Raw genomic sequence first — 15870 nt, 5'->3', positions numbered from 1 at the left:
AAGCTTTCGGAGATTTTCTCCTTCCTGAGGAGAAAATCTCCGAAAGGAGATTTTCTCCTCAGGAAGGAGAAAATCTCCGAAAGCTTGTGAATTTAAAATAAAATTGCTGGACTATAACTTGGTGTTGTAAAATTGTTTACGACTGTCAAGATGGACATAGAAGATCCCATGGCACTATTTGAAGAAGAGTATGGAGTTCTCCCAGTGTCCTGGATGATATTCATCCTTCAACCAACACCAGCAAAACAGGTTTGTGATAAATATCTTCTCAGGTTCATTGGTGTCACTCATTCCCATACGTGGTCTGAATGTTTTACTTTTATGGCACTTGACTCACACTGTCCAATATCTATTTGTGTGATAGTATAACCTGGGGGTGTAAGAATAGTAGCCTCTTGTGAACTGAACAGAGTATTAATGTCTTTAGCATATGTACTTCTTCAAGCTCTCCGAAGGCAGACTGAGCAATCACTTGGTGATATGAGGCTTGATATGAATCATTAAGCTGCTTTATTTCATGGCATGTGAAGATATAGAGCAACAGTTATGATCAGTTGCACTTATTTCAATCAGTGCAATGTTTCTTTGCATGAAGATACAAAATAAAGAATATACCACACTTCCCCACATCATTGGGTCACATTGCTTGACTTAAACAAAATGTCTTCCAACTATTCTCCAGTATTTCTAACCTCTTTGACTCAGCGAAGGTCCTCACAGCTTTCCATTTAATAAAACACAATTATCCTCACAGCCTTTTGTCTTTTTACCTCCAAGCCTGATTCCAATATCAGCTTCTAGTCAAACTGGCTACCCCATGCCCCCACCACTCAAGGGTGGAATCTACCAACCTAACATGACAAACCCCCTTGCTGAATTCAAGTGAAGGGAGTTTTCATAGCAGTTATAAAAGGGAATGATCACTAGAATGTTAAACTATCTTCCATTGTCTCCAGCATGCTGATTCAGAAAGGGTGTCTGCATCTTAATCTAAATCTAAATCTTTCAGCCCTGCTGTCCTGTGAATCTAATCCCTTGAGAGCTAAGTTTAGTTCAATGGTAGCCTTTTTACTATAACTTGCACCAAGGTCCCACTGTGATAGACTAGCTGGTCGTTCATTTTATTGCTGTTTGTGGAACCTTGTGTGCAAATTGGCTGCTGTGTTTGCCTGCAAAACAGTGCCTAGAATTCAAGAGTATTTCATTGGTAGTGAAGCGCTAGCATTGTCCTAAGGATTTGAAAAGTACCAAAGAAATGCAAGTCTTTCTTTAGTAATAATGTTTCAGTTACTGTACAAATGTTATTCCAGGTGCAATTAAAAAGCTGCACTATTTTAATATACTGACTTGCACTAAAGTATATTAACGTTTTGGTATAAATTATCATGTAGCTTCTCCCTAGACATGGCAAACTGAAGATAACAGATGCAAAGTTACATATCTTCTCTTATTATTTGATAGCATGGATATTAATCTCTATATTCAAGATCACAAGATAGATGTAGATCAGGAAGGCCATTCATCCCATCTTAGCTGATCCACATAGAAAAACTAAGGTCCCCTGTCATAACATCCAACAGTCTCTCAAATACCTCCAATATTTTAGCCCCCACTACACTACCTGGAGATCTTTTCCATGTGTTATTCACTCTTTGTGTGAAGGAGAACTTACTGACATTAGTCCTAAATTTACCTTTCACCTATTTGAATCTGTGCTCCCTTGTCCTACTGATGGCATACTTTTGAAGTGGTACTCTGCCTTTACCTTTTCTGTATCATTTACTTTCTTATACTATATGTTATATACCATTCACAGATCAAATATATTTGTAATCTTTCTGAAATTCAGTTTCTTTTCCTGCCATAACATTCTATGTGGGTTAGCACTATCTATCTAAATGGAATAGCTCACTGCTCTACTAAAATGTAGGTGGATTTTCAAATGAAAAGTTCCCCACATACTGAATATCTGATCTAAGCCATCAGAGACATTCCAGTGGAGGCCAAGTCAGTCCCCAAAGTGAGGGAGCACTAATTGGAAAGCAGACCAACTCAGCTTTTACATGCCTAGCTGACCAGTTATAATAGCACTGGCATAGGCCTGGAATCCAGCTTGTTGTCTGATGTCCCAATTGGGGATCTGAATTCCAGAGGGATCATAAAGGAGGGAGGGAAATGCATTTAATAAAAAAAATGTGCAGTTGTTGCTGTTGTTGAATTTGATTTCCATTTATTAACCTTTGACAAGTATTATAATCTGCATTAATTTTGCTCAGAACATTGTGGTTTGTACCTGTAACCATGTAGGAAACATAAGAAGGAACTTTAAAGTAGAGTATTATTTATTATCTATGACTCTTGGTTTGCTAAGAAAATGCTTCCTTTCTAACAGTCTGCTTATTTGCTTTGGCCTTGATTAAGCCACTTCTGTAGTGAGTAAGTTGTTTTATCCATTTCTGGCTGTCTCCTGTACCTAGTTGAGAGAAAATGTACTGAAAGGTAGTAAAACAACTACAGATTATGCTTTGGAACCTGCCAGCTTCATAGCGAAAAATATAAGTGCTTTCCCTCCCCGTGACAAAAGCACGCAATAGCCGCTCGAGAAAACACTATAATAGAGGCAGCTTATGATTCTCAAGCTGCTGGACCATGTACAGATCAGAGTTGAGAACAGATGGCCTCTGGGGTTTGAAGTTGGCACATTGGAGGTAACAGGAGATTTGCTGAGGCCTGGGAGTACTTATGGGACATAGGTTTGAGGAACCATAGGCTCTGCAGCTTGGGAGTACTTAAAGGAAGTGGTGTGGCTGGGCCCTGGAAGCACTGGAGAAGGTGTTTGAGCCTGGGGCCATCAAGTTTGGAGCAGCTTATCATTTAGGAGCTGTGAGCACTTGGTAGGCTTGGTTGAAGGAGTACTGGGGAGTTCAGTGTAGGACTACTTGGGGGAAGGGGGTATAGTTTGGGAGCACTTAGGGACAAAGGGGTCCAGGAGCACTTGGGCTGGGAGCACTGGAGGGTTTCAGGGATTGGAACACTTCGGGATAGGTTTGAGAGCACTGGGCGAGGATGAGATTTGGGAACAGCTGGGTCAGATGTGCTGTTTGGTGCAGAGACAGCAGCCATTGAAAGCAGAGAGAATGGCCTTCAAAAGAAGCAAGAGTGACTGCTAGAAGCAGTAAGCAAAAAGTGCCATTCAAGGGACATGAGACATGTATGGACGTTGCCATGATGTAGAGAATAATGGCAAAAGATAACATATGAGCAGAAACACTAACTAGTGGTTTCCATTCCTGCTTGCTTCTTGCCTGTGGATACATTGCCTACTTGTGATTTGTTGTTATTTTATGAATATGAAATTTGAGCCTATCAGGAGGTGTGATGCCACAGGAAGTGTGAAGTGACGGATTGGAAATGTGTACTACCACACCATTTTTAGTATAATATCTAGCATATCTCCTGTAGTATTGCTTACAATCAGAGGTTATGCTACTGCATGGGGTCCTGAGATGTGGAAGTAGTAGAGGGGTGCACATCTCCATTGAAAGAATTTGGAAAGAAGTGTCTAAGACTTATGCCTGGAGACAGTGGAGCAAATATTTTTTGATTTGGTCTGGGAAAACAAATAATTAGTGTTTCCATTACCTACTGCAGCTGAATAGATAAATAGCTAGCACAGCTGCATAATTAAACTTTCAGTAAACAATCAATTGTTTTTGAATTCTCAGTATAAATGAAATAATTGTAAACAATTTTACAACACCAAGTTATAGTCCAACAAATTTATTTTAAATTCCACAAGCTTTCGGAGGCTTCCTCCTTCCTCAGGTGAATGAACACTATTTCCACACTATTCACCTGAGGAAGGAGGAAGCCTCCGAAAGCTTGTGGAATTTAAAATAAATTTGTTGGACTATAACTTGGTGTTGTAAAATTGTTTACAATTGTCAACCTCAGTCCATCACCGGCATCTCCACATCATAAATGAAATAAGGCATGGGTGCTCTCATCGCCCCCTTTATCTCTCTCACTCTCTTTCTCTGTGTCTCTGCCTCTGAGTGTCCAGACCGCTTCCAGTTTCAGTGAGACACTTGGACATAAATTGCCATTTTATTCATTGTCAAATGTAATTTGTTTTTGTTTTTATCACATTAAAAATCTTATTTTGAGCCCTGAACATCTGAGCTTATCGGAAAGAAAAATAATGAATGAAAGGTTTATGAAAAATATTTTGATCTATTTGATTGCTACACTTTCTGTTTTTTTTTTGGTTTGGTAGGTTTTTGTCACTTCTGATAGTTGCAGAGTTCTGGTTTATTGCTGCTGAAGAAATTTTGACTTTTTTGAATGATTCGATTGGTTCAATATATTTTATTTATTGGTATCTTTTTCTGAGTACTCATAGTTACAAAGTTCTAATTTGTTGTCATTTTAGTGTGACAACGAAGTGTGCTGCCAAAATATATCAGAAATGGGAGGCCAAAGTGGGACTGTGATGTAAAGCCTATATGGCGCCAGTATGAGAAACCCTGGGAGATGCTACTACTGGTGCCACAGACTTCTGCAAGGAGAGCCAAATGCAGTGTCCATTGAGGTGACCACACGCTGCATGGTTGATTGCACAGTGTCAATCCATGCACCAGAACCCCACACAAATTGGTAGCGGACTCCTCCACAGTCTCCAACATTTTGCGATAGCTCCCTGGCAGGCAGTTCAATACATTCAGCAATTGCTGGTGCACAGAAAGCATTTTTCTTTAAAAAGCTGGGCCCTAAAATCTGCATTTCTGTCCTCTTCAGCAGCGCTGGGACTTGAGCTTGATCTCCAGCGAGCCATTTTCTGGGATGTCTGTTCCCTGTTCCACCTGCTCCTACTCACTTGTGCTCTGTCAATGTTAACTTGACATGCTTTCTGAAGTTAAAAAATGAAGTTAATAATTTTTGTTTAAAAGTTTCATTGAAAGCCTACTTAAATTCATTCTCCAATTTGTATTCAAATCATTTTCAAAAACACTCAAATTGAACTACTATTATGCACAAAGACACAAGTTCTCTTTTCCACTGAAAAAAATAAATAGAATGTCTGGAATCCGAACATAAACAAAAGCTGCAAATGGTGTGTTATCAATACAATATGTCACATTTGAAGTCTCTATTTTTATTTTTTCTCCCACACTGTTTAAATAAAAATATAGATTTTACCTGAATGAAACTTGAAATTTGTCTAGAAATTGGGAATGAAAATCAGGCAGTTTCTATAATGAGTGGCTGATCTGCAATGCGCAGACTGTAAGTTGATAATTCACCCCGTTGACTCTCCCATTCACAGTCTGTTTCCCAGGTGCGTGTGCACTCACACATACACACTCATTTTCTCAGGCATGCACATACCTTCTGCCTTCTACCCATACCTACCCTCCTCCATGCACTTTCCCTCCCATATGCATACAACCTCTTTCTGTCTTATACAGATGCATCATGAACAACCCTTTACATACAGTGAAATACATAATTTATCTAAGAAAAACTAAATGGTTTATGTACTTTTTAAATACAAAAATCAATTACCTCATGCTGCAAGGGGGCAGACTTACAAACTGCAGGTTCAGACAATCAGACTTTCTCTGTAAAATAAAAATTCAGAACTTGATAATCTTTTGAATTTGAAACTTTACCTGAAAAAAGCTGTTAAAATTCCTTCTCCAGCTGTTTTTTTCAAATAATTCTGGGTAAAAAAAGGAACTCAGAAATCCTGTTCCAACATAAAAGGGAGGCTTTAAGTTGTGCAGTGAAAGACTCATACTGATTCAGGCTAAGAAACTCTTCACTCTGCATGTTCTCAGAGTGCAGTAGCCAGATAATTGTAGGCACGGATTGATAAGGTATGAGAAAATATCAACTGCAAACCCAGGCCTTTGTAAGTAAAAACCTTCAAGAAAATACTTCAAAACACAAAAGACAACTTTATAACTAAGTTTAATCATCTTATTGTTAAATATGTTTTTTTGCATTAGAAACCTACACCTGTAGTGAGGTCGGTGAAGAGGAAAAAAATCACAGATGATAAAATTTTCAAAGTATCTTGAGTAATTTGATTGGTTCTCTTAGTTTGCTATCTGCATTTTAAGAAGTTTGCATAAAGCTGAATTATAATTAATAAGTTTGAAGTACAATTAATATGTTTACATATCAGACAATCAGATTTGTTGCTATTTTACAAATACATAATTTCAGCCAGCCAGCTCAAAGTGTGGTGAGGAAATTAGCTTATGACTTTGCTTAAATTTGATCATCAGGTAGTGTGATGAAGAAATGTATCAGAAGTGTGATGCCTAAAGTGTGATGGACAGGAGTGCATGCAATCACTGGGGTATATTTTTGTGTGACCACTTTCAAAGTGAGGTTGAGTGGTTGGTTCAAAGGGAAATAATGGGATCGTAATGGAAGTGAGCAGGAGAAGGAGTAGTGGGAAAGTGAGGGGTAGGAGATGTGATGGAAGTATGGGATAGAAGGAAGCATGTATGATTGGGGATGGGAGAGGAATGGGAAAGAAGCCATTGAGGGCTACATTTTCCCCACAATCTCCACCCCTAATTCAGTCGTTGGGGCTTCTTCCCCTGTCGCATCTCCTTTCTGAAAGGAAAGAAGAAATTTTTAAAAAGGGTCAGAAGAGGACAGAGACGAGCAAAAGGAAGTGTTAAGGGGAGAGAAGCAGAAGAAAAAAAGAGACCAAATTCTCTGACTTACCATTTGCAATGCCACAGGAGATCAATCAGTAACATATTAAAAATCTTTATCTGGAATTTCCACAAGGTTTCTCCTGATTTCTACCATAACTTCAGAAGATTGGCAGAAACCCTGAAAAAATGGCTGCAGCTTTTCCACCAATCCTCCCCCAAAGTTACAGCAGGAATCCAAGAGAACCCCTCTGGAAATTCTACCCCTTTGTGTCTGTACTCATATCCTGTCTACTGTCACCATTATAAATTCCTATAATCTGTACTTATAATGGAAACTGCCTATGTAAATTTGTCCTGCTGTAATTACCCCCTTCTCCCCAGTGAGGGTGTTGCAGCGCCACTACTGACAGGACTGTGTAATGATAGCCTGGCAAGTTTACATAGGCAGTTCCCATTATAAATATAGACATAGGAATTTATAATAGAAATATAAAAATAAGGGCAGAATGCTTAACTTTAAAATATGGACTGAGTTACGTCTGCGTGCCCTGGTCTAATTATCCTTAGGCTGCTAATGCTGCTCACCTGAAGATTACACTTGGTTCAGACTTCCTGTGTACCACCACGGGAAATCGACTAGTCTATGTATAGAAAGTGATATAAAAACAGAAAATGCTGGAGAAGCTCAGCAAGTCAGGCAGCATCTGTGGAGAAAGAAACAGAGTTAACGTTTCAGGTCGAAGACCTTTCGTCTTCCAGTTCTGAGATGTTGCCACAGATGTTGCGTGACTTGCTGAGCTTCTCCAGCATTTTCTGTTTTTATTTCAGATTTCCAGCATCCGCAGTGTTTTGCTTTTAATATAGAAAGTGATGGATGTTCATTGCAATCTCGGTATTACAGTTGAAGTACTGCATTTAGAAGGTAATATCCAACCTCCTAGAAGGAGCTTTGTTTAACCATTATACCAGATGACAAGGTCAAAAGCCATTCGGGTATCCCCACAAATGCTCTGATGTTAAGAACTGAGCTTCAGAACCGACCATTCATGAAGCTGTTAGATTTATAACGTTTCCAGCCGTACTTTGAAACGTTTATATGTTGTTTCTATCGTCCACAATTGTCTAATATATTTTTAAGCAAAGAAAAAGGGCGCGCGTCCAGACCATACAGAAAATGCATACGCTATAAAATTACAAAAAAAAATCGGTCGAAGCTTCAGGCACGTTATACCAAATAATTTTAATATTTTAAAATAAATTTTCTGTGTATACATTGGAAAACAGAATATCAAGGACCAAAATAAGGAATTATCTTTCACAAGAGTCTGAAACTGTTAAAGGAACCGAAGTCTCCCGCAGCTAAAGGGGCCACCTATCCTCCCTCACTCCCTCCCTGCCTCCGGAGCCCAACTATCCGAGGAGAACCCGCCGCTCCAGAGCACAGTCTAGAACCACTCGCCCACGTCTGGTTGTGTTCAATTCAAATGTACACAGCTTCCAGCGCAATCGCCCAGTTCAATACTAACGAGGGCAATCACATGTCTTAATACTGCGCAGCAACCAGGTACTAGAACTCTGTCACGTCCAGGGGAAGCATTCGGGTTGCTACTGTTTTAGATTTTATTTTGTGCAACTGTTTGAATCATCTTAAAAACAGCCACTAAAACCGACGTTAGTTCTTCTTGTGTCAGTCAAAAAATAGTCGCCTTAACAATGATCCTGCAGGTTCCCCTTGCGATTCTTTCTGCAGGATTTGTGGAAGTGCTGGGTGCAGGTTCGTGCTGAAAAGCCTGCTACCCGCAGGATCCTTTAACACCGAGTACTTCACAGATTATTTGAAGAATCCATATGCATTTCACAGTCTCTGTCTCAAATCAAGGAATCTGTACAGGGCTTTGTCAGAAGATGAAGAGATGATAATCTTTGAACAGTTGGTCTTGGAATAACAAAACCTGTTCACCATCTGCGGTTTGTGTAATGAAAGCGACTCTTTTACAGTACCAGGCTGGCTCCTTTTTTATACCTCACTGGGTTTTATGATAGGTCTTATTTCAAACTTTGTGTTAAACATCTTACCTAAAGGTTGCTCGGGTTTCTCATTTTTCTTAATATCGAAAGGACTAACAGATTTTATAGACTTATTTTCATTCCAGATTTAATTCATTGTTTTCATTGTCTACCGGGGTGGTGATGCGTCCTGTTGCATCCTATTGTTATTTGAGGTTAGTTTCAATAAGTCGTGCTCTAATAGATCCTAACCGGATACTTGGACAATACGACTGTTCTTGGAATTTCAAGTTCTGGGTTTGAATCTTACCTCAGGACCAACACGAATGCATTTTCTCGGCTGTCAAGGGTCTTGGGAGAAAGTTGGTTCCAGTTTGTCTTACTGATCCCACTCCCAGTGTGTGTGACTCCTAAGCATGAATCAAACCTCAAAGTTCATCATAATTGGTATTAATGAGCCAATCTTAGCCATCTCAAATTGATGGGCAGTTTCGGGATATAAAATAGTTGAAGTAACTAAAGTATACTCTTTGGAAGCTAATGTTTAAGCACATGCTAGCAGTATATGAGAGCACAGTGTGGCATGTAACTCATGCAACACCTAACCTAGAAGCATCGGGAAATATTTCATCCCCAGCCCGGTCATCGCATACGGTGCCGAGTACACACGTGTGCCAAAAATGAACATTTTGATTCTTGTTTTAAACCTCTTGGATGTCTGCTTGTTGCATGCCAATCTAACTCTTGCTCAGCTCAAGACTAGAAGCTTCTTCTGCAAAGATGATTCGAAATTTGGCTAAGAGTATAGTGGAGGCATATGTTAGAAATACTTGACAGAAACTATTAAGAGACTATTCCCGCTTGATCATAAAACAAGTTCCCTTTTCCCCTAACCTTTTAACTAGGCTACTATTTCTGCTAGTGCTAGCCCTAAAAGAAGTGTCGGTTTTGCTAAGTCTTACCCTAAGACTAATCTACTGTTTGTCCTTCTCCGAACACTAACCTTAAAGGCAAGGTTGCTATTGCTAACGGTGATGGTAAAGCTGCCACTGAACCAGCAGCAGTCCCATTACCCACTTCATTTATTTTTCCAGTAAGTTGCATGTTCATATTTGTGTAACAGACCGCTCCAAGTACATTCTACAGCTTAACCAGAGGCGGGAATGCGCTTTATCGCGATTGGGTGCACAGAACTCTTCTTGAAAATCAGTTTTGGTACAGTATATCCGTTGAAAAGGTCAAACTCCAAAATCAGATGGTGGGGTTTCGATTGCATCAGTGGTTGGCTGTGAGTTAAATTGTCGTATTTATCAGTCCACTCTCTTGATCGAACGGTATTCTGCACCAGATGATGTTCAGCAAATTAAAAGTGCTCCTTAGGGACATATCTCCCTCACATTCTCTTTCCCCTCAGCAAGTTCTGTTGTGTGTTGAAAAATGATTAAATATCATTTGAACCAGGTGGGTTATCGTGTAAATAATCCCTCATGTCTCAGAATGGTCCATTTATATTTTTGTTCAACAGATGTGAACATTCAGATCTTTGCCGAGTTGACATCCGGCTACACCAACTTTATAATTTCTTCTGGAGTTAATGTCATTTCATTATTTTGCATTAAAAACAATATTTTGATCCGAGTGCATTCCGTGATTCGGTGTATTCATCATGAAGATCTTCAAATAAGGTCTTTCTTTCAGCCATAAATCTCTTTCAATCTGACTAGTCTCCGAGTGCACAGCCAATCAGTTCAATTCTCAATCAGTCCAAATATTCCAAGGATAAACTCCTGCTACAGCGAGCCGATCTGAATCTAAGCTCATGGTAGCAATGCACGAAGCTGTGGTAAATGAAAGTGATGGGCAGAGCTAATAGGACAATGCCGCTGACCACACACATCCCTCCTAGAATCCTGCCGGGGACAGTGAACGGGTACATGTCCCCGTATCCCACAGTGGTCATGGAGATGATCACCCACCAGCAGGATGCCGGGATACTGGCGTAGGCTTCGTTTTTATCTTCCAGGTCGAGCCCGCTTTCCAACAACTGGGCGAGGGCGCCAAATATCGCCATAGCGACGCAGATAAACACCAGGAGCATGACCATCTCCCGGTAGCAGCGTTTTAGAGTCAAGCCTAGTGTCTGCAAACCGAGGAAGTGACGAGCAAGTTTGATCACCCAGAAAATCCTCATCATCCTCAGGACCCTAAGGGTCACCCCAGCCCGCTGTAACTGAGAGTTCTCCCCAGTGAAGAGAGACATCAGCACCGAGACGTAATAGGGGCTGATCGCCAGCAGGTCAATGACGTTCAGGGGCTTCCTCACGAAATCACACTTGTTTTTCGAGACGAGAAACCTCACAATGCACTCGGCGGTGAACCAACCCATGCAGATCGCCTCGATTATCCTATAGACCAAAAATAAAAATAAGTAAAGCAAACAAAAAGTATTAAAGCAAAAAGAATGCTTAATATATTTGGATGAAATGACAAACGAACATAGACTGCAATGATCTATAGAAAGTGTACTTCCATAACAATCACCCAAGCATTGACACATACTATCCCATAAAACATGTAACGTGTACCGACAAAAAGAATCCCAGTATTTATAGTGCATTGTACCGGTAAAATCAATAGTATAATGCTATCCCTCCCCAGAATGTAAACTGCTGCACTTAATAGTGTGGTACTTTGTATTTGGATTCGAGAGGAGTTGAGAATTTTTTTCACCCAGAGAGTGGTGGGGATTTGGAACTCACTGCCTAAAAGGGTGGTAGAGGCAGAAACCCTCATCGCATTTAAAAAAGTACTTGGATATGCACTTGAAGTACCGTAACCTACAGGGCTACGTACCAAGAGTTGGAAAGTGGCATTAGGCTGGATAGCTCTTTTTGGCAGGCACAGGCACAATGGGCCGAAAGGCCTCCTTCTGTGCTGTAAATTTCTTTGATTCCTATGTATCAGCTCTCCATACAGTCCAACATATATGAAATCAACTTGATTTAGCTTCAAATGTTTGCAATGTTGGTATCCTGTTTGACCCTCAGCTGAGCTTCCAACCCCATATCCTCTCCATCACCAAGACTGCCTACTTCCATATCTGTAACATCACCTGTCTCTGCCCCTGCCTCAGCTCATCTGCTGCTGAAACCCTCATCCATGCCTTTGTTACCTCCAGATTCAAGTATTTCAATGCTTTCCTGGCTAGCCTCCCACCTTGCACCCTCCGTATACTTGAGCTCATCCAAAACTCTGCTGCTCATATCCTAACTCGCACCAAGCTCTGTTCACCCATCACCCCTGTGCTCACTGACCTACACTGGCTCCCAGTCCGGCAATGCCTCAATTTTAAAATTCTCATCCTTGTTTTCAAATCCCTCCATGGCCTTGCCCCTCCCTATTGCTGTAACCTCTTCCAGTCCTACAATCCTTCAAAATCTCTGCACTCCTCCAATTTTAGCCTCTTGTGCATCCCTGATTTTCTTTGCTCCACCATTGGCAGCCGCGCCTAGGCCTTAAGCTCTGGAATTCCCTCCCTTAACCTCGCCACCTCTCTAACTCTCTCTCCTCCTTTAAGACAATCCTTAAAACCTATCTCTTTGACCAAGTTTTTGGTAACCTGTCCTAATATCTCCTTATGTGGCTTGGTGTCAAATTTTGTTTCATAACACTCCCGTGAAGCACGTTGGCACATTTACTATCTTAAAGGCGCTATATAAATGCAAGTTGTTGTTGTTATTGAAAAGGTAACAGTCTTCTAAGAGCAAAGTGACATTCCTGATCGTAGGAACAAACCTTGAAGTTCATATCTGATGGTCGATCTTTTAAGGGTTCCGTTCCTTTTCCAACCTCTGATTTTTCACATTTCACCCAATAGTGCCACAGTTAGCTCTCTTGGCAACAGTAACTTTAAAAAGGGTGTTCATTTCAAATTAGTCTTTTGACCCTGGAAGAAATCTTGACTGCGTGCAGTATGGCACAACCATGAATTATTTAATTGTAACCTTTGACATGTTTTCAAACATGTCATTAAATTTGTGATATTCCTGTTGTATGCTTATCACACTTTGATTTCATTACAGATCAACAATTTATTCTGCTTTTACAGGATGGATTCCTATCTGTAATCCATGAGAGACTTCAAACTTGTAGTTGTCAGTATTAAGTCTTGACGCTATGTTGAAAGTGTAATGCTATATGGGAAGAAAAGAAAGAACTTGCATTTATATAGTGCCTTTTACAATTTCAGGGCATCCCAAAGTGCTTTACAGCAAATGAAATACTTTTGAAGTGTAGTCACTATTGTAATATATGAAATGTGGCAGCCAATTTGCACACAGCAAGCTCCCACAAACGAGATGATGACCAGATAATTTGTTTTAGGTGTTTGTTGAGGGATAAATATGGAGAAAACTCCACTGAACCTGCCGCGGGATCTTTTAAGTCTGCCTAAGAGGACAGACAGGGCCTCAGTTTAAAGTCTCATCAGAAAGACAGCACCTCCGACAGTGCAGCACTCCCTCAGTACTTCATTAAAGTGCCAATCTAGATTATGTGCTCAAGTCTCTGGAGTGGAACTTGAACCCACAACCTTCTGCCTCAGAGGGGAGAGTTCTACCACTGAGCCAGGACTGACACACCACTATCTTATTAAGGTGTTTTTATTACCTACAGGTTTGACATGTAAATTGTTTCAGTGCATCCTGGTCAAATAGGAAAGGAGACGCATGGAAAATGTCTGCCAGTAATTTTTGAAGACATTCCTCGGAGTATATTTAATAACACTGGTGGAATTAACGTTAGGCGTACATGGATTTTGCTTAAGCTAGAAGTAATTTGAATAGCGCAATAAGAAAATCTTTGATCCGCGATAAATGCAATCAAACAGCCGAGAAGCTATGGGTGTAGTAAAGTTCTTAACCATGTAAATGATTGTATAATTCGTAGAGTTGTGTGGAGAGAGATGTTTTATATTATCTAGGACGAGAGTGTTATTCAGTCCTGGATGTTCAGAATGAAATAGACTGCTGCACATGCTGTACCTTATTGGCTTTCCAGATGTTACCTTTTGTTAGTTCAATGGAAACAAGTCATTGTTTGGTGTTATATAAAAGACGGACACTTTGTTCTACTTGTAATTGTTCCCGTCAGCAGAGAGCATAAAATCAAGGATTCGAAACAGTTGGATGAACAAGACTTATATGAAGAGGTTCGTTTTTCGGAGGAGAGTGTTTTTCTCTTGCATTCAGTTAAATCCCGAATTCATAATTTAAAATAAATTAATGATTATATAAAAATAAAATTGATGAATATTGACTACATCACCATTATCCCATCCTATCCATACTAAATTACCACATTTAAAAAAACATCTTTTACAGATTTTGCGCATTTTTACAAGTTGCAGTTTCTAACGGAAATTTCCGCCGATTTTATATCCATCCTTCTGACGGACACGCCAAAGAAAAACAATCCGCCTAAAGTGGAAACGTTGTCTGCTGATTGGGTTTCCGTCCTGTGAAATTTGACAAGATGTGTTGGAGGAGGGATCCTCTGTGAATACAAAGCGCATCTGGCGGATTCTGGCTTGATTTGCTTTAACCACGTGTCATTGAAAAATGTGTGAGGAAGGGGTAGATGTACAGACACAGAGAGAAAAATATGCATTTTATAAAGCACGACCCCCCCCCCCCACCAAGCGCTTTACAACCAATGAATTAAGTTTGAAGTGTAGCAGCAGCCAATTTACACACAGCTTGGCCCCATAAACAGCAGTGAAATAATCTGTTTTAGTGATATTGGTTAAGGGGTGACACCCCAGTTTTCTTCATTAACATCTTATCCCAAAGTGGGCACCTCAGACAATGCAGCACTCCTTCAGTACTGCACTGAACTGTCAGCCTAGATTATGTGCTCAAGTCTCTGGAGTGAGACTTGAACCCTTAACCTTCTGACTTAGAGATATATCTGAAAACAACCCATCTTATTTCATAGAATCATCGAATGGTTACAGCGCAGGAGGCCCGAGTGTTACATGTGAAACTGACACGCTCAATTTGAAAGACAGATGTTAGCTGCACATCGAGGGAGTTCTGTTTTGTGAGGTTTTATGAAGTCAAAACACTCTGAAAAGAGACACAACAGAGTACAGATTTAAACGTGACACAAAAGTACTTTGAAAACTCATGGACAAAAGACGTTCACACCCATAGAGAAACTAAACACCATAAATTTAAAAAGGAGTTATAAATACCCTGATGGTCCCATTAAATTTTCTGTGTACCTGTGCTCCTCCACACTGTTGTTCTCGGCTGTTTTCCAGTCTGGTAAGGTGCTGGCGCACAATACCACCATGGAAACGATGACAAATACGACGGACACGGTTGCCAGAATCTGGGCCGCAACAGACGAGGTGGGCTCCTCAAAAGTCCTCCTCATCCTCTCCAGCCACTTCCTATTCGACTGGGAGCTTTTTTTTAACTCCTTTTTCTTCTGCTTTTTCAGCTCTTCTTTCTCCTCGGAATAGAAGGTGTAAGTGTCGGACATCCTGTCATCCAACCGCCTTTGGCAGCAATATTCGAGGTGCGAGCGGTCTAGACCCCAGTAAATTAACTCGTTGTAAAAGGACAACTCGCACATTTGAGGGACAAATCGGAGCTTCCCGTACTTGACATAGAGCATGATGAACCCGAAAGCCTCGGAGTGCCTGTCAAAAAAATACTCGTTTCTTTCGTGATCATAGTCATCGCACACTTCCAGCACCTCTTTCTCCGAGACACAGCTGTGAAGTCTGCTAACCCTTCTGAGGGGAAAGTCCTTAATCACATCCTTTGGGAACGAATATCGAGTTCCCCCAACATTCAGGATCAAGGTGCCGCTTCCAAACTTCATCTTCGAGCAACCCCTGACGCTGGATGTACTTTCAGCCCACTATGCATGGGCTCAGTGTAAGGACTTCACCCTCACTACTGGAACATTTACTTGCCCAGATCCTCCTACGGTTTTATTCGGGTTTCCAACGCTTATGATGTCGAAAAGTTGTCAGTCATGATAATTCGAGCTCAGAATTTTCCTTGCGGCTGTCCTGCGCGAGGAGCGATGCTAGGACGAGAGGGTCAGTTATTCGCTTGGTGCTGGAGTTGCTGTTGGTTCTCTCTCCCTCTCTCCTCTTTCTCTGGCTTAGCCC

General features: G+C 40.7%; 1 protein-coding gene across 2 annotated transcripts; it reads right to left on the bottom strand.

Annotated features, from left to right (window-relative positions):
- Nucleotides 1-7898: 7898 nt before the first annotated feature.
- Nucleotides 7899-15669, bottom strand: kcng3 (potassium voltage-gated channel, subfamily G, member 3). Of its 2 annotated transcripts, none has more exons than XM_067988306.1 (2): nt 14938-15669; nt 7899-11089 (listed from the first exon to the last, which is right to left on the bottom strand). In XM_067988306.1, the coding sequence occupies exons 1-2, from the start codon at nt 15573-15575 to the stop codon at nt 10444-10446; spliced, it is 1284 nt and encodes a 427-aa protein (XP_067844407.1). In that variant the 5' UTR covers nt 15576-15669; the 3' UTR covers nt 7899-10443. The 2 variants fall into 2 exon arrangements, with proteins under 2 accessions (XP_067844407.1, XP_067844408.1); XM_067988307.1 differs by having other exon boundaries at nt 14968-15669.
- Between the last annotated feature and the right edge of the window lie 201 nt (nt 15670-15870).

Source organism: Heptranchias perlo, chromosome 8 (genome assembly GCF_035084215.1).
Source record: "Heptranchias perlo isolate sHepPer1 chromosome 8, sHepPer1.hap1, whole genome shotgun sequence".
Lineage (NCBI taxonomy): Eukaryota > Metazoa > Chordata > Chondrichthyes > Hexanchiformes > Hexanchidae > Heptranchias > Heptranchias perlo.
Note: the sequence above shows the minus strand (reverse complement) of the source record. Positions and strands in the feature narration are given on the sequence as shown.

Bases quoted from the DNA above. Each gene is read 5' to 3' on its own strand.
- kcng3 (XM_067988306.1), bottom strand. From the start codon at position 15,575: ATGAAGTTTGGAAGCGGCACCTTGATCCTGAATGTTGGGGGAACTCGA. The intron at 11,090-14,937 runs GTATTTATAACT...TTTGGTCTATAG, and splicing joins AATTTAATGGGACCATCAGG to GATAATCGAGGCGATCTGCA.